The following is a 23,658-nucleotide window of genomic DNA, read 5'->3' on the forward strand; positions in this document are numbered from 1 at the left end:
AACGTGGAGTTGTTGTTTCTCTCTGTGTGTGTCGGTTTCATGCGCGCACGCTTAAGGAGGAAAAGGCTAGTGAAGACCAAGCCTGAGACCCACGCCGGAAAAAGTTCGCGCGGGGATCAGTTTTCACGACACATGTTTGCAAACGCCCCCCCCAGGCAAAAAAAAAAAAAAAGTAGCCCGAGATGCACCAGCCCTGCAAGCAGACAGCTACACAGCAAGCAGGAAAAGTGGCAGGGGCTCGGAGCTTCCTTACCTACTGAACCACCCCCTTTCCCAGCCACAAGCCAAAAAATCCCCTTAGCTTTTCTGCCTTCCCAGTGGAAATAATCGGGGTTCTCGGTTGTTCAGTGTAATAGTGACTCCCCTCCCAAGGGGACTCTAAGACAGCACTCTCAGTCAGGAAGGAGTTAAAAAGTTCTGGTCCCAGCTGACAGTCAGCTGATCGGCTCCTGATTGACAGCTTCGAAAAGTTTCCTTGTTTCTATACTATTTATGCTAACGAGGGCCGGGTTCGCGCCACTGGATTGGCCGGCACTCGGAGTCCATTTCCCATTAGAAAGCTGACGTCAGGAACGCTATAAAACTCAGCAATGCTTTTAAACTCTCCTGGATGAGCTCTTTAAAATATATTTTCATCTTCTTGCTGGAGCTTGGGAGTCGAGTTTCTTTTTTAAAAAAAATCTGCTATTTTGGGTCATCGCATTGACCTCAGGCTTATTATTATTATTATTATTATTATCCAAGGTTTTTTTCCCAAAAATAATAATTTAGTTACTTACCTCCTTTTTTTTTTCCTCTCTCTTTTTCCCCCTCCCCTGACGGTGAAACTCTCTCCCGGTCTTTGCGTTTTTGCACTGGGCACGAGGGGGAAAAAAAATCAGAAGCAAGAGTAGAGGGAAGGCAAGATCATGAAGTGTTAACAAAAAAAGAAAGAGAGAGAGAGAGAGACGGAAAGAAATCCAAACAGCCATTTCCAACGACAACTTACAGCAATCTTTCTCTGCAAAGCTGCAGCACGAGAGAGAGAGAGAGAGAGAGAGAGGAGGGGAGGGGAGGGAAGGGAAGGGAAGGAGGCGAGAGGGGGGGAATGCAAAAGAAATCAAGCCCAGCCTGATGCAAAAGGCGACTAAGTAGAGCAAGGCGAGAGCGCGAGGCAGCCGCCTGCAGTCCGCTCGCTGCACCCGAGTTGCGATCGTTTGAGAGAGCGCGAGGGCGAGAGAGGAGCTCGTCGCAGCTCGGAGTGGCGCTCGCGCAAGGGGGGCTGGAGCGAGCCGGCCAGGGGGAGCGAGCGAGCCGCGCAGCCACCGGGAGAAACGGCACGCTCTCTTGCCAGCCCTCAAACTGGCTCACCCGCTTGCAAGCCAGAGCAGCCCCCTCGCTCCGGGAGCGCACCCTTTCTGGAGGACTGGCGGCGGCGGCACCCCCAGCAAAAGGATGGCATCCGAGCTGGCCCTGAACGGCTCCGACCTGCCCACCAGTCCCTTGGCCATGGAATATGTTAATGACTTCGATCTGATGAAGTTTGAAGTGAAAAAGGAGCCGGTGGAGACCGACCGCATTATCAGCCAGTGCGGCCGCTTGATCGCCGGGGGATCGCTCTCTTCCACCCCGATGAGCACGCCCTGCAGCTCGGTGCCTCCGTCGCCCAGCTTCTCGGCGCCCAGCCCGGGCTCCGGCGGCAGCGACCAGAAGACCCACTTGGAAGACTACTACTGGATGACCGGTTACCCGCAGCAGCTCAACCCGGAGGCGCTGGGCTTCAGCCCGGAAGACGCCGTGGAAGCGCTCATCAACAACAGCAGCCACCACCAGCTCCAGAGCGCGGCCGCCTTCGATGGCTATGCTAGAGGGCAGCAGTTGGCCGCGGCCGCTGCCGCGGCCGCCACCGCGGCCGCCGGCCCGGGGGGATCCATGCAGCACGACGAGATGGGCTCGGCCGCCGCCGTGGTCTCGGCGGTGATAGCGGCGGCTCAGCAGCAGCAGCAAAACGGCGGCGGCGGCGGCGCGCCCCATTACCACCACCACCACCACCCGGCCGGCCACCACCACCACCACCACCACCCCCAGCCCGGCAGCGTGCAGTCGTCGGCCAGCAGCAGCAGCAGCGCCAGCAGTAGCAACAGCAGCAGCAGCAGCACCGGAGGCGGAGGCGGGGGTCTTCACCACCAGCACCACGGCGGCGGCTTGCATTTCGACGACCGCTTCTCCGACGAGCAGCTGGTAACCATGTCAGTGAGGGAACTCAACCGGCAGCTGCGCGGCGTCAGCAAGGAAGAGGTGATCCGGCTGAAACAGAAGCGGCGGACCCTCAAAAACCGGGGCTACGCGCAGTCCTGCCGCTTCAAGAGGGTCCAGCAGCGGCACGTCTTGGAATCCGAGAAGAACCAGCTCCTCCAGCAAGTGGAGCACCTCAAGCAAGAGATCTCCAGGCTGGTCCGAGAGAGGGACGCCTACAAGGAAAAATATGAGAAGTTGGTCAGCAGCGGCTTCAGAGAAAACGGCTCCAGCAGCGACAACCCATCCTCGCCAGAGTTTTTCATGTGAGTTGAGGTCTTCCTCTCCCCCACCCACCGCCAACCGGCACCCCCCGCTTTCCCCGGCAGCGTCTTAACACCTTTAGAGGGCACGCGCGCGCACAGACGTGCGCCCAAAAGTTTCTCCATGAGCCTGGGCTGGGCTGGGGGAGATTGCTAGCGATCAAGCACCCCAACTGGCCGCCATGTTTATTATTATTATTATTATTAATAATATATTTTTTAAAAAAACCCAAGAACTTCAAGTTTGGGGTTGTTGTTGGGGTTTTTTTTTAAGGTGGACTGACTCAGCAATAGCCAACCTTCTACAAGTTTATGTTTTTATTTTCTTTTTCTGGGGGCTTCTTGCTGGGAGAGGGGGGTGTTTGTGTTTAAAGCCAACTTCCCGCCCGCTCAGTACTCCATTCTGAAGCTTGCTCAGCCTTTGAGAAACCTGCCCTCCACATTTTTAAAAAATATTCGCCAAGTGTTTCCTCCTTCTCTTTTTAAGTTTGCTGTGCTCACAGTGCAAAAAGTTGCATTTTGCTTTTGCCATCCTGAGTTCTTCAAATGGGTTTTGAACTGGGGGGGGATGACAAGGGGGGGGAAGGAAACAAAGTTATAAAAGATTTTTTAAGACTTCAGCTTGCTGAGTTCCATCTGTTGTTGTGCTAAACCTAGACAATATATCTAGATCAACCTGCCAGACTGAAGCCTTCATCAGCCTACCATGTGTTCATGATGTGAGTTGTGGCCTTGCCCTGACAAATGGTGAAACTTTTAGTCTGCCATTAGATTCCCATACTCATCTCATCCATTACTATGCTTGCTGTTTTGCCTTAGCATCAATTAACTGTGTAACTGTTTCAAAAGACCATGGGGAGGAAAATAAAAAGACGTTATATTGATAAAAGACCTGCATGCTGGACATGTATGGTGCGTTTTTCTTTTCCTTTTTGCTTGGATATGGACTTCGGAGACTGTAACGGCATGACATTCATCCTTTTTAGTTGTATTACCACTTTTTTGAACTGCAGACAAAAAAGTGCAACCTTTGGGGTCTTCTCATTCAAGTGTTCATCTACTCTGGAAACTGCTTTGAGTTGCTCACAACGTCAGATTTCTGTTTTAATGCATTGATGATACACCCCTTCTTTAAAAAGAAAGAAAAGGAAGGGGGGAACGCCAGAATGGATTGTGATTACCTTAATATGATATTAAAAAAAGAACTTTGGAAAGAAGTTTTAAAACATGCTTTAAAAAAGGCGCTTCCAATTTGTGGGATTTTAAAAGGCCGCTGTTGCTTAAAGCAGTCTAAAATTTATTTTGGAATGATCTCCCCCATTTATGCTTTTGTTTTTGTTTTCCTTTTGCATTTGGTCATTGTCAAAATGTGGAATGCTATCCGTTCCTGGTATATAATTTAATTCTATATTTTATTATCTGTTAGCCCAGTTCAAATGTATGCTACAGATAAAGAAACGTTTTAGAAAAATTCAGAAGAGTTAGGTCTGTTTAGATATAGATCCTTTTTTTTTAATATGATGCACTAAATTGTTCACTGTTGTGATGTTAAAAGGGGGTAGAATTTTGCCACAGGACTTCTTTTTTTAAAATAGTTTATACAGCATGTGATTGCAATTTAAATATGTTGGGTATATGTAGACCTTGCTACACCACTGACTGTATTTGGAAACCAAAGTATTAAAAGGGGATCATCCCCCCTTTATATTATTATAGGGGTATTTTATGTTCAAAATGTATGGTTGGGGTTTTTTTGTTTTGGGGTTGCTGTTTTTTTGAAATTGAAATATTTGCGACTGAATTGCACTAAGCTATAACCTGAAGCATAAAATATAAACCATTACAAACCTGTCTAGGATGCTAATACCATTTATGCAGTTACAAAGTTGGCATTACTCCTCAGTTTTTTAAATGATGCAGATTTTTTTACAGTTCTATTGTGGTGCAGAAATGGATTTTCTGTAACTTCACAAATTCACAAAGTTTTAAAGGCATTCATCAGCAAATTTTATTTTCAGGGACTGATAATCCTGTCTTTTTTTTAAAAAATGGAAAGTAAATCTTACCACAATAAATATAAAAAAATCTTGTCGGTTACTTTTCCCCCTTTACATATTTTGCTGTGCAAAATTGTTTTATATCTTGAGTTACTAACTAACCATCTGTGATGTTCCTTATGTGCTTTTCTTTCATTTTTTTCAACTTTATGGTTATATCAAAAAGAAAGAATAATCTACTATAATAAACTGCATTTTTGATTCTATATTCAGTTTCATTAGTCTGTAGCTTTACCCCCCCCCCCAAAAAAAAGTCAAGCAATCTCCTTAAAAGTAGTATATTGGGTGGGGTGCTGAGAGACAAAGTGGTCTACTAACATAGGTTATATAGATAGATAAGATAGGTATGGGGGGGCTACCTAAGTTTCAGGCAAGGTGAATATTGCAACCCTCCAGAGCTCTGCTTTCTCACAGGTAGGTGTAAAGCATAGCTTTTCAGGAACTAGGTGTAACTTTTCCAGTCTTGTAATAATTCTAAAACGTGTTCTGAGTCTTCCCCTGCCATGATGTTTTAAAGCCACAGGCCTCGAGTAAGATTTAAAAAAAAAAAAAGATTTATGGTGGAATATAACAAAATTGAGAGAATTTTGCATCATCTTATTGAAGTCATGGAAAGTGGGCCGTGCATCCTAGGCTGTAATAAGAGATGAAAGTTCATCAGATTTTTCTTCTTACAAATCCATTTATTGACATTACAGGAGGTTTTTAAGAATGTGACTAGGAACCAAAAGACCACCAAACTAATTCTGTGCACCCAGGACCAGTGATTTAGGGAAAGGCTTCCCCCTATTTTCTCTTGAACCATATTTTCCCATGGCACCCTAGCAAACTGCTTTTGAAAGAGGATGTGTTGTTTTTCAAAAGCCGCTTGTGACACAACATAGGGCGGGACAGTCAACCATTCAAAAGGGAGAGAGAGAGAGAAGTAAAAAAATTCCACCAGGCTAGCACTCTCTCCATCACCATCCGGTTCCTTTTTTTTATTATTAAAGTATTTTTGTTTCACTCATTGATGGTGTATTTTGCCAGCCGGAGCTTTTCTGGTGAACTTTCTCAGGAAAGGAGAATGATAAATAAATAAGTAAATTGACAGAAGTGGCCCACTTTTTAAAAAAGAAAGTGAAGAAAAATCTGAAAAGCTGTATTTCTGATGAGTAGAAGTGTGTTGGGGGAGAGACTTCTTTCTCACTGTCAAAAACACTCCAACATTTGACGCAGTGAAGTTCCTGTAAACTGTTTGCAGTCCTATCTGGGAGCATTCTGGATTTGCTCTCAAATTCTTAGAGGGAACCTGGAATCTACTTTCAGAATACGGAATCCAGGCTCTCAAGAGCTCAGGACTCCACAGCTATAGGGCTGGGTTTTTTTTTAATCATTTTGGAAGAGCATTCAGGTGACAGTGGCCTCCACCAACTCACCTGTTCCCAGTATCATAACCAAAATGTTACTGTGGGCGGGGGAGGGGGAGGGGGCAAGACAGGCCTAAGAAACTGTTGAGAACTGGGCTGCGTCTCAATTTGCAGGCAGGCTTTGGCCTGTATAACTTTACAAGGTATTGCTCTTAAACCTCCGCTGAGCCGGGGCAAAGGTCATGAGGCACTTAAACAAAGTTGTGACCTCAGTGTGGCACTAAGGCAGAGGTGATCTGTGTCTGCCTTGTGCTATCTGTCTTGCTTTGTGTGTGTATGTGTGTGACTGTCAGTGAGTGTGACTGTTATAGAGCCAGCAGCCTAGGAAAGGTTTATGGCTCCCTAAACCAAGCAGTCATGTAAGTGCATCGGACATTTACATCTACACGAATTTAGAGGCCTGGAAGTGTGCAGGATCAAGCTGCTGCCACCCTTTCTGCATGCTTCTACTTTTCTTTCATAGCCCCCCCCCCCGTAAGCCTCCTCCTAGCCCTGAAAGGAAAGCCACACACACATGTCCTTTTGCACTTGACCTTCTGATAGCCCATCACTGCAGCTCTGTCTAGGCAAGTTAATGTATAATCACAGTGTAAATTGCCTGCAATTGGCCAATCAGAAAATTATTTGCTCTTATAAAGATAGTAGAGTGTTCTCTTTCCACCACTGAGGCGGCTGCCACGCCTCCTCACCCCCCTCTTTTTCTTCCAGTGTTTGAATCCTCTGCCCAAAGTGGCACAGGCTGCAGATGGTCCTCACCTGGCAGAGGCCTACACACACACACACACACACACACACACACACACACACACACACACACACACACACACACACACACACACACACACACACACACACACACACACACACACACACACACACACACACACACACACACACACACACACACACACACACACACACACACACACACACACACACACACACACACACACACACACACACACACACACACACACACACACACACACACACACACACACACACACACACACACACACACACACACACACACACACACACACACACACACACACACACACACACACACACACACACACACACACACACACACACACACACACACACACACACACACACACACACACACACACACACACACACACACACACACACACACACACACACACACACACACCCCCTGCAAAGTGTTTGCCTGATCAGTGTTAGGATTTTCCCTGCATAAACAGATCTTACATTTGCAGACAGCCCCCACCCCTTTCAGAAGCATGGTATAGTGCAGTGGGATGGGAGAGGAGATTGGGAGGGGGTGCTTGCAGCAGAAAATAATTCCCCTTCCTTCCTGCAAGAGCTACAGGCACTGATGAATCCCAGCATTACTTTCACGGTTCCTGTTCTGATTTCTAACGTTAAGCAGTGTGGCAGCACTGCACGCCGTACATGTCAAGCACACAGAGAATCCTGGGAATTGTGGTTTATCCCTCACAGAGCTACAGTTCCTGGCACCATACAAACTACAGCTCCCAGTTTTTTGGGGGGTGGGGGAGGGATGATTTCAGTGCCTGGTGTTCAGGCAGCCAGAGAAAGAAAAAAGAAGAGCAGAGCCAATTGGATGTATGTTTGTCATTCGGCCTTGAAGAACAAGCTAAAGTACAGGACAAAGTTTACAAAGAGGGAGAAGCAAGTCTCCCCCCCCCCAAACACACACGCAACCAAGGACAGAAGGAAGAAAAATATCTCTGTATTCTGAGATCCCTTTCCTTGTCCCTGGCCCTTCAAGGAACAGCTGGGCTTTCCCCTTTGCATCATTTCACATAGAGCAGAGGGAGCCTTTTTACGTTTTTATTCGAGGATTATTTTTGCATATGGGGTGTAAGGCAATGGACTGAGATGTGTAGCTCAAAACTGTGGAGGCCCAGCATGATGTGGCACAAAAACTTGCTAACCTTTCATGTCAGGTGTTATTTTTTAAAAAAACACCCACCCCACTTCCCTCCATGTTGCTTTGCCTGATGCCTCCCCACCACCACAGAAAAAACATGTTTAAGAAACTTTGATGGACCTGCCCCCCTTCTCCAATTCCTTAAGGTTCTTAGATGCCCTGATCCTGAAATCCTAGGTCAAAAGGGATCAGTGCCATGCTCAGCCCGATCCCGATGAACAATTACCCGGAAGCAGTATTCCCAGAATTCAGTTCCATGAAAGTGTGCATAGGACAGCAGCCTTCCTCCTCCCTTACACCTTCTTGAATTTTGATTCATTGCATCGCCCATTGCACGTTCATGGGAGTTGCACACCCACAGGACATATAGACTGATAGCATTTGCAAATATATCGTGCAATGCAGAAAGGCAGGCTTCCATTTGCAATTCTATACACATTGAACACAGTGGCTTACTCCTGAGTAAACTAGTGCTTGGGACCCCCCCATTCTGTTATTTCCCCCCCTTACATTTATATTCCACCCTTTCTCCTCGCAACAACCCTGTGAGGTAGGTCAGGCTGAGAGACAGTTACTGGCCTAAAGTCATCCAGCGAGCTTCATGGATGAGCAGAGATTCGAACCCTGGTCTCCCAGGTCAGAGTCCAACACCCTTATCATTACATCACACTGGCACTCAATTGACACCAGACAAGGGTAGGGAGCCCCACTATGTTCAAGGGGGCATCAGATCGCAGTCCACAAAATCCTTTTTTGTAATGCCTCACTCCTGAAGAAAAGCACAGTTGCCAGTTACCAGCCCCCATCCCGTGTATTTTCTTAAATAACCTTTTTTTGCAATAGCAGATGTGCAACAATTGCCTAGCTTGACTACCCATCCTCCTTTCCTACCTCCTCGACCCCCTCCAAAAAAGCCCCTTGTGATTACATTAATAACATAGGAAGATTCTTAACTTTTTAAAAAAAAAAAAAGCCACCCATAGGCTGTCTTGCTCCATGTGATGTCCTTCCCTGGTTCTCCCTGTCAAGTTCCCACATGCTTGTGGCTACTGCCTTTCACTAGGCACCACCAGGGATACCACCAGTCCAGACTGTCCTTTATATGGTTTCTCACTCCGCTCTAGCACAGATCTCACTAGATCCCCCTGCTAGGCAGCACCACCAGTCACATCCTATAACCAATACTCCCAGAGACTTTGCCTGAGTCTCTCTCTAGCTGGTTACTTTTGTGACTGCGTGCTTATGCTGTTCCCAACCCCCTTGTATCTTTATAGATAACACATACAACTCTGGGTTGCTCTGGATACTTGAATTGTTATTATTTCTCCCTTCACAGCTGCCACCATTAGATACTGTTTCTGTTCAGCCTTGGTAATTACCTTGCCCTCCCTTCTGGTATGTATATCCCCCAGCCAAGGATCAGGCCTTTGGTAAACCAAATAAGTATTTATTAAATATCAGAAATAACAAGATTAGTTTTAGAATGTTTCACAAGCGTATGGTTTCAACTATTCCTGTTTTGTACTTGACTTATTATTAATCAGAACTCCAACTCCCTCTTTCTCCACACTCCTGACCTCCACCCTCAAACACCTCTTTCTCCACACTCCCAACATCCACCACCCAGATTCAACTGTCATTCTTCCATTTATACTCCCAGCCATTCAAATGCTCAGCCAATCATCCAGCATTCTACTGCCCATGTACTCCCCCTCCTCTTTCACTCCACTTACCATATGTCTTCTATATAAACAGCACTTACCATATTTACACTATAAGCAGGAACATCACACTCCACTATAAAGCACAGCCGCCTCACATAGGAAAGGGCTGACGGAGCACCAGCCTTGCGTGTTCGATCCCCAGTGGCACACTCAGGCGGGGCTGGGAATGCCCCCTTGCCTGAAACCCTGGAAAGCGGCTGCCAGTCAGTGTACTCAATACTGAACTTGCTGCTTGTGCTCCCCTATGCGATCTACTTTCTCTCCAGTCGCTCCCCCAGCAACGCAGAAGGAATGCCTCGATCTGAGCTCAGTCCCTATGCTTTTCCTCCGGGCCATTTCCGCCGATCTATCCTATTGGGGTATCGGCAGAGCTTGGAAAAGTTACTTTTTTGAACTACAACTCCCATCAGCCCAATCCAGTGGCCATGCTTGCTGGGGCTGATGGGAGTTGTAGTTCAAAAAAGTAACTTTTCCAAGCTCTGGGTATCGGATCAGGCGCGGTGAGCCTTGTCTCTGGGTTCCAGCCAGCAAATGATGTGCCTCAATCAGTATCATCTGCCACCGTCTTATCCAGGGCTCCCCAAGCGGCTGCGACTTGGGAAGGGAAACCTCGCCACTTGTTCCCGGGGCCCGGAACGAACCTCCGACGCATGTTCGACTGGTCGCCACAAAGGCTAATGCATAACCACCCACCCCTGCATGCACGTGCGAAGGAGGAAGCCCCCTTGAATGGAGTAGGGATTTTCTTCGAAGTAAAAAAGAAGGGGGGACGGCTATGGATGCCAGTGCCACTGAAAGACTCTTTTATGGCCTCTGCGAACACAGTTTGGTGTTGGTGGCACCAAGGTTCGTGGACGCCAATCCACAAGAGCGGATGCCGGCGTAAAGTTGGTTTAAAGGCTTTGAGGGGCACGAGAATATTTGCTTTCTCTGCGACCGATTAACACGGCCACCCCTTCGGGAAAACGGATCACACAAGGCCCTTCCTCCAACCCGGGTGAAAGGATTTGTAAGGCTTACCAGAATCCCCCCTCCCCTCTCTCTTCTTTCCTCCTATTTCTAGTTTTGTTGTTTTTTGTTTTTAAAAAAGGGCTTCTCCAATAACTCAGGGTTTCTCTGAACAATGAAGACACACACACGCACACCGTCTATTCGGAGCAGTTCTGGAGCGATTCCGTTTTAGCCGCTCAAACTCTGCCTGGCCAGAATCGACGATTCGGAGTGCGGTCTGCTAATTCTACTTGGGCTGAATCGACCACGAATGTGTTTAGGTTGGCGAAGTTAGGCAAACCTCCTGAAGCGCTTGTAAAAACACAACAGCAACAGGGAAACATTGGTGGTTCAGGAATTGGGGGGGGGCAATCCAGCCCGCGAGCTAAGTACGTAGGAACATAAAGAGCTACCCTAAACTGAGTCAGACGGGTTGCTCCATCAGATTCAGTAATGTCCACACTGACTGGCAGCGGCTCGCCAGGGTTTCAGGCAGGGGTCTCCCCAGCCCCACCTGGAGATGCCGCGCTTGAACCTGCGTCCTTCCGCACGCAAAGTAGATGCTCCGTCCCCGAGGCAGGGCCTTCCCCCGACGGCTGAGCGCTGCAGACTTACCTCGAAGTAAGCCTCAGTGAACTCAGGAAGGTTTCCATGCCGAAAGGAAACCTGTTTGGGCTGGAGCTGTCCCTGCACCCCACCCCGCTTAACTCCATCTGCTCCTTTCATCCAGCAGAGCCGCAGCTCTCGCCCGCTGAGTTCGATGGCATTGAGCTGCCTAGCTCGGGGCCTTAACTGGGCACTTGGCCAAGTCAAGCTCGCCTGAAGCCCTGGAGCTTCCTGTTCATACCCATCTGCTAAAAGAGGAAGAACAGCGCGATTATTCTCCCTCTCTCTCTCACTCACTCACATACACACACACTTACGCACGCACGGACTCAAGCACACGGCTGTCTAAGCAGTTCCCGTCGGAGACCCCTAAGACGTTTACAAGCGCCCTGTCTCGTTGGAATGAAGCAGCACACACACAGAGACTGACACCTCCGAATCAAACCCGCTTCGTTACAACTGGGCACGCGATTCTTCTCTTCTTCACACAGGCCGCCCCTTATAATATTCACCCACTTGCCACGACCTCGGCACACTTTTGTCCCGGAGACGCTTCCCTTTTTTAATTGTCCAATCCTAAACACGTCGACTCAGACTCGAGTTCAAAGGAGCTTGTATACCGAGTCGTGCGTGGATAGGATCGCCTGGCCTGGATCTCAAGCCTCCCCCCCTTTTTGGGGGGGTGGGAGACAAGGTTTAATATACTGTCTTGTTGCAAGAAAAAATGGATACAGCACACACACACCACACACACTTCCGAAGCAGATTTCGCTTAGGAGTGCTGTATCCACGTGCAGGCAGTAAAACAGCCCTCAGTCCTTTGTAACTTTTCCAGCGACGGGGGTGGGGTGGGGCATTCCGGATTTGCTGCCGGTCATTGCTCCAGTTCAGACACAACAAAGGCCGTTTTTCCATAACAATCTCAGCCTCCAGGCTTATGTATTGTGCGACCTGGCCTCAAAAGCTTCTCTTTGGGCTTTCCCTTCTCTCTCTCGCTCTCTAGTAAGGAAGAGAACTGACGTAGTGGTTGATTCTTGAGATGTTTCGGGTCGGGTTGGTGGCCGACCGGCTAGCAGGCAGGAGGACGAGGAAATTGACCAGTGTTCTAAGCCTGCAATAAATTCCTTCCAACTTGCGTGCCTGGATCGTCGCCGGGCGACCATCAAAGAACAGGTCTAAGGCTGCAATCCAATACACATTTACACAGGAGTAAGTCCCACTGAACCCAATGGAGTTTGCTTCTGAGTAGACATCTATTAGAGGCTGCCATGCTGCACACATTTACTCTAGGGCCGAAGGAGGCCACGTTGAATTCAATCAGACTTATTTCTGAGTGGTAGACGTGTAAGAGGATCGCGCTGTCTCAGGAGTCACTCTTGGCAGTCTGGTCCTTCGATACGGTTACTCGGGAGTAAGTCCCAGTGAGCTCAATGGGACGGTCTTCCCTAGACTACCTGCGCAGGATTGTTGTAGCCTCGCTTCCTTATAAGCGTCGTCTGGAAGCCACAAAGCTTCCTTCGGAAACCGCGATCCTCTGGACGCTTTACCCGGGAGTACGACGGAAGGGACTTAGTTTTGAGTGAACATGCACAGGATCGGGCCGCGTGGCATCCACAATGAACACGAAACATACACACACACACATCGCACGCGCACACACACATCGCACGCGCACACACACATCTACGCCCACGAACAGAGAGAGATCCATGCTTGTTCCTCGTGTCACTACCACCCCCGCAGTTTGCAGCATTTAAAAATACAATTAAAGAGTTTCCTTGTCATGTTGACTTCGTTAGGGACTGGAGACCTTTATCTGCCCAGATACGGATTTAAAAAGGAAACAGAAAGAAAAGATTTACAGCTTATCTCATGCAAGTAAAAGCGCAATCCTATACACCGAAGAAAGCCTCGCTGAGATTAGTGGAACTTACTCCCAGATAACTGTGTGTAGGATTCCGAGCAAGCATGCGTAGGATCCTGTGCACCCTTTCCTGGAAGTAAGCCCCACTGAACGCAGGGAGAATCCGGAGCGAAAATGCATACGATCCGACTATCCGTCTCACTGTGAGTTCAGTGGCACGTTACAGTCAAGGAAATATGCTTATGAGTTCAAGCTTGGGCTACTGGGATTCATTCAGGAAGTGCCCTTCCAAAATAAGGACCTCGCATGTACCTTCACATTTTATTTATTTATTTAAAAGGTCATATTATCATGTACTGAATCTTGTCTCTCTGATAACTCTTGACCCTCCCTGCGAAAAGACAGGGATGAAGAATCCCTTCCTAATTTCGATTCACTGCAAAAGCAGGTACTATTTGAGATCAAGAGCTTGCTCTCTAGCGCGCATGGTTTTAGTAAGTGAGCCTAGAACGTAGCCGGGACCTCTAACAAAATAGTTCAGACGTGTGTGCGCACTTAAAACATTTATACGTGACCGGTCGCCACTGCACAATACCTACTTATGTCTGTGTCCACATTTTTGAGAGTTTTTTTTTTTTAAAAAAAGGATGTCACTTGACTTCAAACGATATGAAACAGAGTGACAGCGAGATCACCTTAAGGTGGGGAACACAAGTTTTTTGGCGACTGGTCACGTATAAATGTTTTAAGTGCGCACCCACGTCTGAACTATTTTGTTAGTGGTCCCGGCTGCGTTCTAGGCTCACTTACTAAAGACCTACCTTAAGAATCGGGTCCAGCCACTCCCTCAGGAGCTCCATGGGTCGAGCAGGATCCAAGCCGTTTAAAATACGCTGTGAAAGATAGCCACACGTACACGCACTCTTGGGCTACAATCCAATATATGTCTACTCAGAAGTAAGCTCCATTGAGTTCAGTGGGACTTATTCCCAGTGTATATTGGATTTGCAGCCTTAATGCTTGAAAGACACCGCTGAGCTAAATAAACCACGAGGAAAAGCCTCGATCCTGTAGGATTTTCCCATTGCAGCCCGATCCTGTGTGCGTTTACTCGTATTCGCTGCATAGGATCTGCAACCGGACGCGCTGCCTTTGGATCAGCCGCCAAGCCCCTTGCGCTCGGGATCCGACGTGGACTAAGCAACAATGCGATCCGATGCATGTTTACTCCGAAGTAAGGTGTACTGAGTTCTATGGAACTTATTCCCAAGTAAGTGTGGATAAGATGGCAGCCTTAAACTCATAATATAGAAACTCCTCCCTTCCTAATATCCTTGTCCCCTGCCGGAAACGACAAGAGTCGCTTGGAGATGGGGGGGCCCTCCTGCCCTCAAAGCTTGGAGGTGAAGGTCCCCGATCCGAAGCCAAGTGTGTGGCATCAGCATTCTGTGGAACTTCAACAGATCTCTGGGCCAAACAGTGGAAAGGCAGGCGCAGAAGTTCGCCCCCCCCCGCGCAGCCTGATCTTATACTTGCTTACTCGGAAGTAAGTCCCATTTCCATTGAGTTCAATGGGACTGACTCCCGTACCTCTGCATTGAGACAACTGCAGCCCGCTGCCTCTGCACAAATGACGCCGGGCCATTTACACTCTGAAGTGCTTTAGCCACCCACACCTGGCGAGTTCATAAGAACATAAGAACATAAGAAGAGCCTGCTGGATCAGGCCAGTGGCCCATCTAGTCCAGCATCCTGTTCTCACAGTGGCCTACCAGGTGCCTGGGGGAAGCCCGCAAGCAGGACCCGAGTGCAAGAACACTCTCCCCTCCTGAGGCTTCCAGCAACTGGTTTTCAGAAGCATGCTGCCTCTGACTAGGGTGGCACAGCACAGCCATCATGGCTAGTAGCCATTGATAGCCCTGTCCTCCATGAATTTGTCTAATCTTCTTTTAAAGCCATCCAAGCTGGTGGCCATTACTGCATCTTGTGGGAGCAAATTCCATAGTTTAACTATGCGCTGAGTAAAGAAGTACTTCCTTTTGTCTGTCCTGAATCTTCCAACATTCAGCTTCTTTGAATGTCCACGAGTTCTAGTATTATGACAGAGGGAGAAGAACTTTTCTCTATCCACTTTCTCAATGCCATGCATAATTTTATACACTTCTATCATGTCTCCTCTGACCCGCCTTTTCTCTAAACTAAAAAGCCCCAAATGCTGCAACCTTTCCTCGTAAGGGAGTCGCTCCATCCCCTTGATCATTCTGGTTGCCCTCTTCTGAACCTTTTCCAACTCTATAATATCCTTTCTGAGATGAGGCGACCAGAACTGTACACAGTATTCCAAATGCGGCCGCACCATAGATTTATACAACGGCATTATGATATCGGCTGTTTTATTTTCAATACCTTTCCTAATTATTGCTAGCATGGAATTTGCCTTTTTCACAGCTGCCGCACACTGGGTCGACATTTTCATCGTTCTTTGACCAGCAGGCAGCCAGAGACGGGAAACTGAGCCCCACTCGAAGCCGCGAGCTACAAAGCGTTTGGGGGGATGAGTATGATTGCAGGTGCTAAACCCGCGATTCGATTGCACTCTTTGCTTGGGAGTATGCCGGAAGTCCTATTGAATGCCCGCGGGAGACTTGCTACTTCGGGATCGACGTGATTCGCGTCGTCCGGCTGCGAAGCGCGCAGTGAAGCGGATCCGGATTTAACTCCTTCTCATAATCCTTCGATTTCTGCCCCAACGGCCGGAAATCTAGTTTCTAGTACCTAAAATAGCGTTCAGGGCGATTGTTCAGGACTACAAATTCTTTGTGGCAGAAAATGAGCTCCCTCTAAGGAAGTTCAAGATCCTTGGACCTAGCAGAAGGAACAGGGCGTTTTAGGGACCAGGTGGGTTGTGTTTGATGATTGCACTCCTGGAACAAAACGGAAGGGAGAGCTTAAGACAGGATCCAGCCAGCCTGCAGCAAGCACTGGCCTCGTTTTATTTCTCGTACAGAAGGCAGTTTTCTCCCAAGCAGCCAGTAGTCCTATTTGGTATGTTGCCAGTGCTTCCTTCCCTTCCTTCCTCGGGATGGAAAGATACCTCAGTGTTGGTGTTCGCAGTTTCTCCCCTTTGCAGTGGTAAATTTGGTTCCCTACATTTCTGCAGCAGCTTGCAGATTGTTTAAAAAAAACAAATCCTCTTGAAAGTTGTCCAGCATTTTAGTGTGAATTTCCCTAACCAATATCTTTTTTTGTATGCAGTTTGGACTCAGGTACATTTTTGCAAGCAGTTTCTTCCAATATAATGTGTTTGAATGCTATTTTCACCAGTATATGCATTTTGTGCACACTTTCCCCTAATCTATGTGTTTTTGTAAACATCATTTGGTTGTTGGTGTAGTAGTTAGAGCAGGAGTGAGAAGCCTTTCTCTGTGTGAGTGCTGCATTCCAGAGGTTGTATGCCAGGGGGTAGACAGAGGCAAAAGTGGATGCTGCAATGGATGGGGCTGTTACATTTGTAGAGTAGTCTATGCTACACCCAGGAAAAATCAGCAGCTTCTATGTACTTGCAGAGACAGCCACAGGCCTCCATCTGGGCAAATAAGATGCATTATCACAATGCCAGGATGCAGGATGCAGTAAGAAGGATGCTGACAACCTGGAACAGGGTCAGAAGAGAGCAACAAGGGGGATCAGGAGACAAGAAGCAAAGCTCTAAGAGGAGAGACTGAAAGAACTGGGCATGTATTTAGCCTTGAGACGAGAAGACTGAGGGGAGATGTGATAGCACAATTCAAGTACTTGAATGGTTGTCATCCCAGAGTGCAGGACACAGGAAAATGAGCTCAAGTTACAGGAAGCCAGATTTCAGCTGAACATCAAGAATAGTTTCCTAATGCAGAGCGGTGCAAAAAAGGAACCAATGACCTTGGGGTGGGTGGGCTCTCCAACACTGGAGGCATTCACCTGTGGGGTAAGCTTTTACTTGGATTCCTTCATTGAGCAGGGAGTTGGACTAGATGGCCTTATAGGCCCCTTCCAACTCTATTATTTGATGGTCCTATGATTCTCATTCCAGTCAGACAAAAGCAGTTATGGAAGGCATAAGGGAGTTAGGCCTGGGGAGAGTCTCAAGGGCTGGGCTGAGAGGCCTGGGGGCCACATTCAGGCTTGGGGTTTCCCACCTGAGGTTCAGGGACTAGGATTGGAGAGAGCTGGATTCCAATCCACACTCAGCCACTAGATTCACTGGCTAGACCAGAACAGGCTTCAGCTTGTTCCTACCACCCTGAGGCCAGTTGATTCTTGGCTTAGCCTAACTCACAGGTCTGTCTGTTGTGAGGATCAAAGAGGAGAAGAATTATATATGTTGCCCTGAGGTTCTTGGAGGATGGCTAGATGATGACAATAATGTGGACTTGACGAGCTCTGCCTGCTGTTTTCTTTACATGACTAGTAAACGACAGGAGGAGGTCAAGTGTCCAAGTTTTTCTTATGGACCCTAAGTGGCTTTAAAAAAAAAGAATTTCCCTCTATACCAAATATGTCTGTTACTAGCTAGGTAGCTCAATGCCTTGCATGCTGAAGGTCCCAGGTTCAATATCTGGGGAAAGTTCCTGCCTATAACCCTAGACGGCTGCTGCCAGTCAGAGTAGGCAATACTGAGCTGGACTGACCAATGGCCTGACTCAGTATAAAGCAGCTTGCTATGTTCCCAATTAAGGTTGCCAGGCTCAGGGCCTGAGAATGATTCTGTAGCTTTAAGAGAAGAGAAATTCAGCCAAGTGCAGGTGTTCTTGCAAGACTGTAATGGGAAAAACCACAAGGTGAAATTCTCCCTTCCCCCTGCACAACTTTTAAAGATACAGAAGACCTCTTGGAGGCTGGGCCTGGCAACCTGCTGGAGACATAGGGACCCTTGTGCCCAAAAAGTAAGGGGTCTAAGACCACCTGAGACCCTGGATGGCTACGCCCCTGCTCCCCCACTTCAAATGTGAGCAAAAAGAGGATTGCTGATGGGCAACAACTGGGATGCCAATTGTGGAAGCAGAAGTGTAGTGAGGACATGGGATGTGGGCTTTCTACCCGCCTCGCTCCTTCAGCAAAACTCCTTGCCAATCAGGGCTCTGTGATCAAAGGCAACATGTGTCTCTGACGGCAAGGGCTGGTTATTGACTTCAGATCCTGTCTTAGGGGAAGGGCCCTAGCTCAGCGGCAGAGCATCTGCTTTGCATGCAGAAGGTCCCCGGTTCAATCTCCAATGGTATCTCCAGGTCCCTGCCGGAAACCCCAAAGAGCTGCTGCCAGCCAGTGTGGACAACACTGAGCTAGATTTAACAATGGTCTGATTCAGTGTAAGGCAATGCCCTGTGTTTTGTGAGCACCTCTATGGTGCCTATTTGCCCAGTGTTATTAAACCGAATCATGTGTTATGTGGACTCATTTTTTCTGCCCTGTATGGTTGTTGTTTTCTTATAAGGCCTGGTCTGAAATCTACAGTAATCAAAGGCCATTTTGATCTGGCCTTTGTTAGCTGGAGGCGAGGGTTTGGTGGCAAGTAATGCTGGTGCAGTGAGGTGAATGGAGGGCTAGTGGTCCAAACTCTGCTTTTGTATGTTTGTAATCCACAGTTGATGACAGCTGGTATAGCACAGTGGGGAGGAGAGCCTGGCTGGGAGTCCAGAGTCTGTGAGTTCAAATCCCTGATCGTGTCTCCTGGGTGTCAAGGGCCAGCTAAAGGTCACCCCTACAGTGAGTGGCTCAGGGGTTACGTGCCCTGTCACCTGTGCAGCCATGGGCAAGCTACATAGTCCCAAGGAGCTCAATTGCCCCCCAGCTGGCAGTTGGGGACAAGGCAGGGGCTGGCTTGTGCAGCTGTGGCAAGCTGAGCAGGCCCTAGCCAGCTGGGGAGGACTAGCCACAGAGGGATGCAATGGTAAACCCCCTCTGGATACCTCTTACCATGAAAACCCTATTCATAGGGTAGCCATAAGTCAGGATTGACTTGAAAGCAGTCCATTTCCATTTTTCAACCCACTGTTAACCTGTTGTTGTTATTTATTGATGATGGTATATCATTCCCTTCCTCACTAAGGAGTCCATGGTGGCAAACAGACAAGCGCTAAAGGAATTAAACCGTCTAAAAACAATTCCAATGCAGATGTAGACTTCTAGCAGGATTCTTTTCTCTCCCGGTGACATCCTAGTTTTGGTATTTTATCAAAGACCAAATGCATAGTGGTCTTCTTGCATGGGACAACTGAGCCCTTACAGCTGTGATGGTTTACAGCAGTTATTCCCTGACCTGTGGCCCTACAGGTGCTACTGGACTCCTACTCCCCTCGTCCCTGACCTTCAGCCTTGCTGGCTAGGACTGATGGGAGTCGTAGTTCAAAATACCTGGAGGGCATCAGGCTGGTTTATTGAGCAATTCCTTGGCTTTGCAAGCTATTTTAAAATCTGACAATGCCAACTAATTACTTGGTTGTGCTATTAACTGAACATTTAACATGTGCATTTAGCTAGATTTCAATCATAGCAGTTTAATGTGTTGCCCTAAATGACTTTTGTGCCAATGACGTTGTAGTTCCAAATGGTGGCTGCAATGGATGGCCTGCTTATTTCCATAAGGTTCCAGATTACTTCTGTTGGTAAAACTACAGTGCTCTGTGTGTTTGCATAAGTGTGTGAATCTTTAAAGGCAGCCAGCCACTTCCCTCTTCCAATATATTTTCAGGGGTGACTTTTGACTAGGAAATCTGATAATTCTATTTCTCTTAGATTCTCCCCCCCAATTTTAAGTTCAGTTCCCTACATTTCCATACCACTTTGCATTTAAAAAAAACCCTCATGAAAATCCATGAGTATATTAATGTGAATTTCTTCTAGTATGCATGTTATTGCATTCAATTTTCCCTAATATATACCTTTTTGCAAAGCAATTTTTCTCAACACAGTTATTGATTTATTATTTTATTTATTATTTACTTACTTATTTATTCCATTTATGTCCCACCCTTCCTCCCAGAAGGAGCCCAGGGCCGTACAGTGCACGTTGTGTATGCTATTTTCACCAATATATGCACTTTATCCTAGTATATGCATTTTTGTACACTGTGGGTTGTAGTCAATGAAGTCCTATTGAATGTAGACTCACTGAAATTAATGAATCTAAGTTAGTCATGGGTCTGCTCTGACTAGCATTGAATACCACCCATTACTTGACTGGAGCATTGCACTGGAAAATTCAGACAAGTGTGAATTTCGAAGTCTGGCTGTGCTTCGGAAAGTGCAAATTAGGCAGGTTTGCCTTTAAATGTGAACTGAATCCAATTTCTCCCCCATCCCTGCTTTTGACATCCAAAGCTCTAAATTTCTACCCTTCTGGCCTTGCCTTTTGTTGGAGGTCTGCATAGATTGAAGCTACACTCACTTTCCCCAATGTCTTGAATTGCAAAAAGCAGCTTGGAATGTGCAGTGGAAAGGAAGGCTGCTGTTTGCAGAAGCAAAGAAAAATTCCAATTGTATGCATGTATCTACAAATCCGTCCTTTTTGGGGGGGTTGTATTAAGATAATTGTTGCAAAGCACTAGCTTCCTCCTGTGATGGACTGATTGTTTGAAGCTATTCCCCCCAGTATCTCTTTTGGGATAACTGTAATATATATTTCCATTGGTTTAATTAATTAGTTAAAGGGAAAGCACTGAGTAGGCTAAAATAGTGAAACCACTCACTAGTTTAATGTTAGCAATGGTGATTGCTAGGGATGGGAAAGCCATTTGGGCCATTTCACATTCAAAGGCCGATCTCTCAAATTCTTACTTTCCAAAAAATCTCTGTGAACTGGATCATAGCCATCCTTCGGAATTCTTACATATCTGAATATTGCAATGCAATTCTCCAACCAGTGTTTAGAAAGATGCAAATGTTAGGGGAAAGTGTGCATAAAAGTGAATATATTAGTAAAAATGACATACAAAAGGGCATTAAATTAAAGGAAATTGCTTGAAAAATGTGTACATAGTCAAAACTGCATACAAAAAGGAGATTATTAGGATAAATTCACTCTAAAATGCTGATGACTTTTCATGAGGATGTTTTTTTTAATTGCAAACTCCTGTGTAAATGTGGAGAACTGAGCAAGACTGGAAAAGAGAACTGAAATTGACAGATCCTTCCATCCTTAGTGACTGCTAACAAATCCAAATTTATTTTCCACTTCCAGCCAGCCATTCTGGAGTTTACAGCATGCTCGCAATCACACACGTAACACAAGCACAGGAATGAGAATGGGTTATAGATTTGTTGGAGGACCTTGAGCAGAGTCATTTTTATTCTTTATTTATTTAGAGAAGGGATGGAAGGATCTATCCATTATGGTTCTCTCAGCTTTTCCTTAGTCAAATTTTGTTTCTCTGAATTTCTGCAGCAATTTGAAATTTTAAAAAAATTCTCATGAAAATTCTCCAGTGTTTTAGTGTGAATTTCTCTGAATATACACATTCTTGTATGCAGATTTGACTAATGCACACATTTTTGCAAGCAATTTCTCCAAATGTAATGCATTTTTGTATATTATTTTCACTCATATATTCATTTTTATGTGCACTTTCCCCTAATGTATGCATCTTTGCAAACATTGCATAGTTGGAGAGCTGCATCATAAGTGCAAATTTTGAAGGATGGCTGTGTTTCGGTTCACATGTTACTTCAGAAAGTGTGTATTTGATATATTCACCTTTAAACGTGGACTGAATAGAATTTCTTGCGAATCCATAATTTAGAGTAAGAAAAGAAAAGATTAAATCTGTTAAAGTATGTTATTTGTGTTAAAGGAGATTGGAGATTTTCTTGGGAAAATGATTTTATAATATGGAAGCATATCATGGGGGGGAACTTATTAAATGATAACTCTTATACCAATGCTGCCAATTGAGAAGGGGAGGTGATATCAGCCATGTTAAATTAATAAATCTGTATTGCCTTTTTCTAAGGCTGAGTTAATGCAGTATTTCTCGGCTTTTGCCTCTCTATTAATACTCAGTCATCAAGTAATTTTAATTGAATATTTGGACGCTGCAGAGGTACATGCTGGGCTTTGATTTGATTGAGTTGGTTGTAATGCCAGGGGAGGGATATCCTCTTTATAGTCTAAAGGTAATAAAAGGCTGCTGACCGCAACACTTCCTTGGATGCTCTTCAGGTGGGAGCGGGGAGAATTGAATACCTATCTCTTCCAAACGAATGCATTCATAATAGGATGGATTCGCCAGTTGGCATGATAGCAGAGGTCATCTTGCGGAAAATGACACCAAAGGTCTAAAGGACTCATCTGCTTTACGAGATCCTGGGCAAGGTGCCAAATATTGCATTTAAGAAGACAGTATTCCCCCCCTTCCCATTTTTTTTCTTTTTCTGTTCCAAAAATAACACAGGAGGCAGGAAAAACGGGCATCTGGAAATTATTGTTCTCCAGCCATCCATTTGTTCATCCTTGCATCATCTCCCTACAATGTAATACGTCGCACACAGAATCTTGGGGCATGTTTTAATATTCTACAGGGGTTAAGGTTGGGGTGTTCGAAGGGGTCTGTGCATAGAAGCATCATAATTTCAAAAATGGTATAGTGGACAAGATTTCTAAATCAAAAAGAAAATTTGGCTATCAAATCCATCCATGTTTTGTTTCTTTTAATGTTAAAAAAAGAAGCACCCTCAAGAAACAGGATTTATTTCTTGTCATGCTCTTATATACTACAAAAATGGATTTATTTGCAGCTAGGAGAGATTACCGTATTTTTGCTGCTCTTTGCTGTTCTGTCACCGACAGAGTTCATAAGGAAACAGTAAATATATGATTATTTCAGCTGTAACCCATTGCTTACTTACTGTGGAGCAGTAGCATTAACTTTAATGGGATTGTTCTGGAGTAAAATTGGGTTATGCATTGCAGTAAAAAACAATGCAGATGAGGTTATACATATTTCAAGTCTATTTCTTGTAAATAGTCTCCTTCTGGAGCTACAGTCTATACTATACACACTTACCTGGGAGTGAGTTTCATTGAACCCAATGGGACTTACATCTGAATGAACATGCATAGGACTGCACAGTAAATAGTTTCTTTCTTTTCTTTAAAATAATTAGATTTTTAATACATTCTGTCACTTTGAGCTTGCAGAACATGAGAAATTCAAGGGAGCTGCTGTTTGCTCTTACATGGCTATGCATGTGCATCGATTGACTATTCTTCTGTCCATTTACAGTAACGCAGCTAATTCTTTTTATGAATGAGATATAAAAGCAAATAAATTATGAAAACTTAAAACTACTGTCTCATACTCCCTAACCTGGAAACAGGGTTCATTGAGCTCTATGGGACTTATCTCTGAGTAGATATGTTTAGGATCACACTGTAAACAAACGTTAGCTCACAACTTGGAGACTGTGTTTTGATTTTGCCATTTTTCTCTACTTTTCTAATTCTTTTTCTATAGCTTTCCTATGGCCAGAATTTGCATGAAAACCAAAGAACA

General features: G+C 46.0%; 1 protein-coding gene and 1 long non-coding RNA gene across 3 annotated transcripts in view; both read left to right on the forward strand.

Annotated features, from left to right (window-relative positions):
• Nucleotides 1-559: 559 nt before the first annotated feature.
• On the forward strand, nt 560-4,766 carry MAF (MAF bZIP transcription factor). Its single transcript, XM_061594251.1, has one exon. It carries the CDS (start codon nt 1,435-1,437, stop codon nt 2,542-2,544), a length of 1,110 nt encoding a protein of 369 aa, XP_061450235.1. The 5' UTR covers nt 560-1,434; the 3' UTR covers nt 2,545-4,766.
• A 10,900-nt stretch (nt 4,767-15,666) lies between these two features.
• Nucleotides 15,667-23,658, forward strand: part of LOC133369401 (uncharacterized) — a 342,164-nt gene continuing 334,172 nt past the window's right edge. The window contains exon 1 of one of the 2 annotated variants that reach the window (XR_009758879.1): nt 15,667-16,027. This is a non-coding gene — a long non-coding RNA (uncharacterized LOC133369401). Of the gene's footprint in view, nt 16,028-16,049; nt 16,175-23,658 lie in introns of those variants that run through there. The other variant, XR_009758878.1, reaches the window with a different exon arrangement.

This window comes from Rhineura floridana, chromosome 13 (assembly GCF_030035675.1).
Source record: "Rhineura floridana isolate rRhiFlo1 chromosome 13, rRhiFlo1.hap2, whole genome shotgun sequence".
Classification (NCBI taxonomy): domain Eukaryota; kingdom Metazoa; phylum Chordata; class Lepidosauria; order Squamata; family Rhineuridae; genus Rhineura; species Rhineura floridana.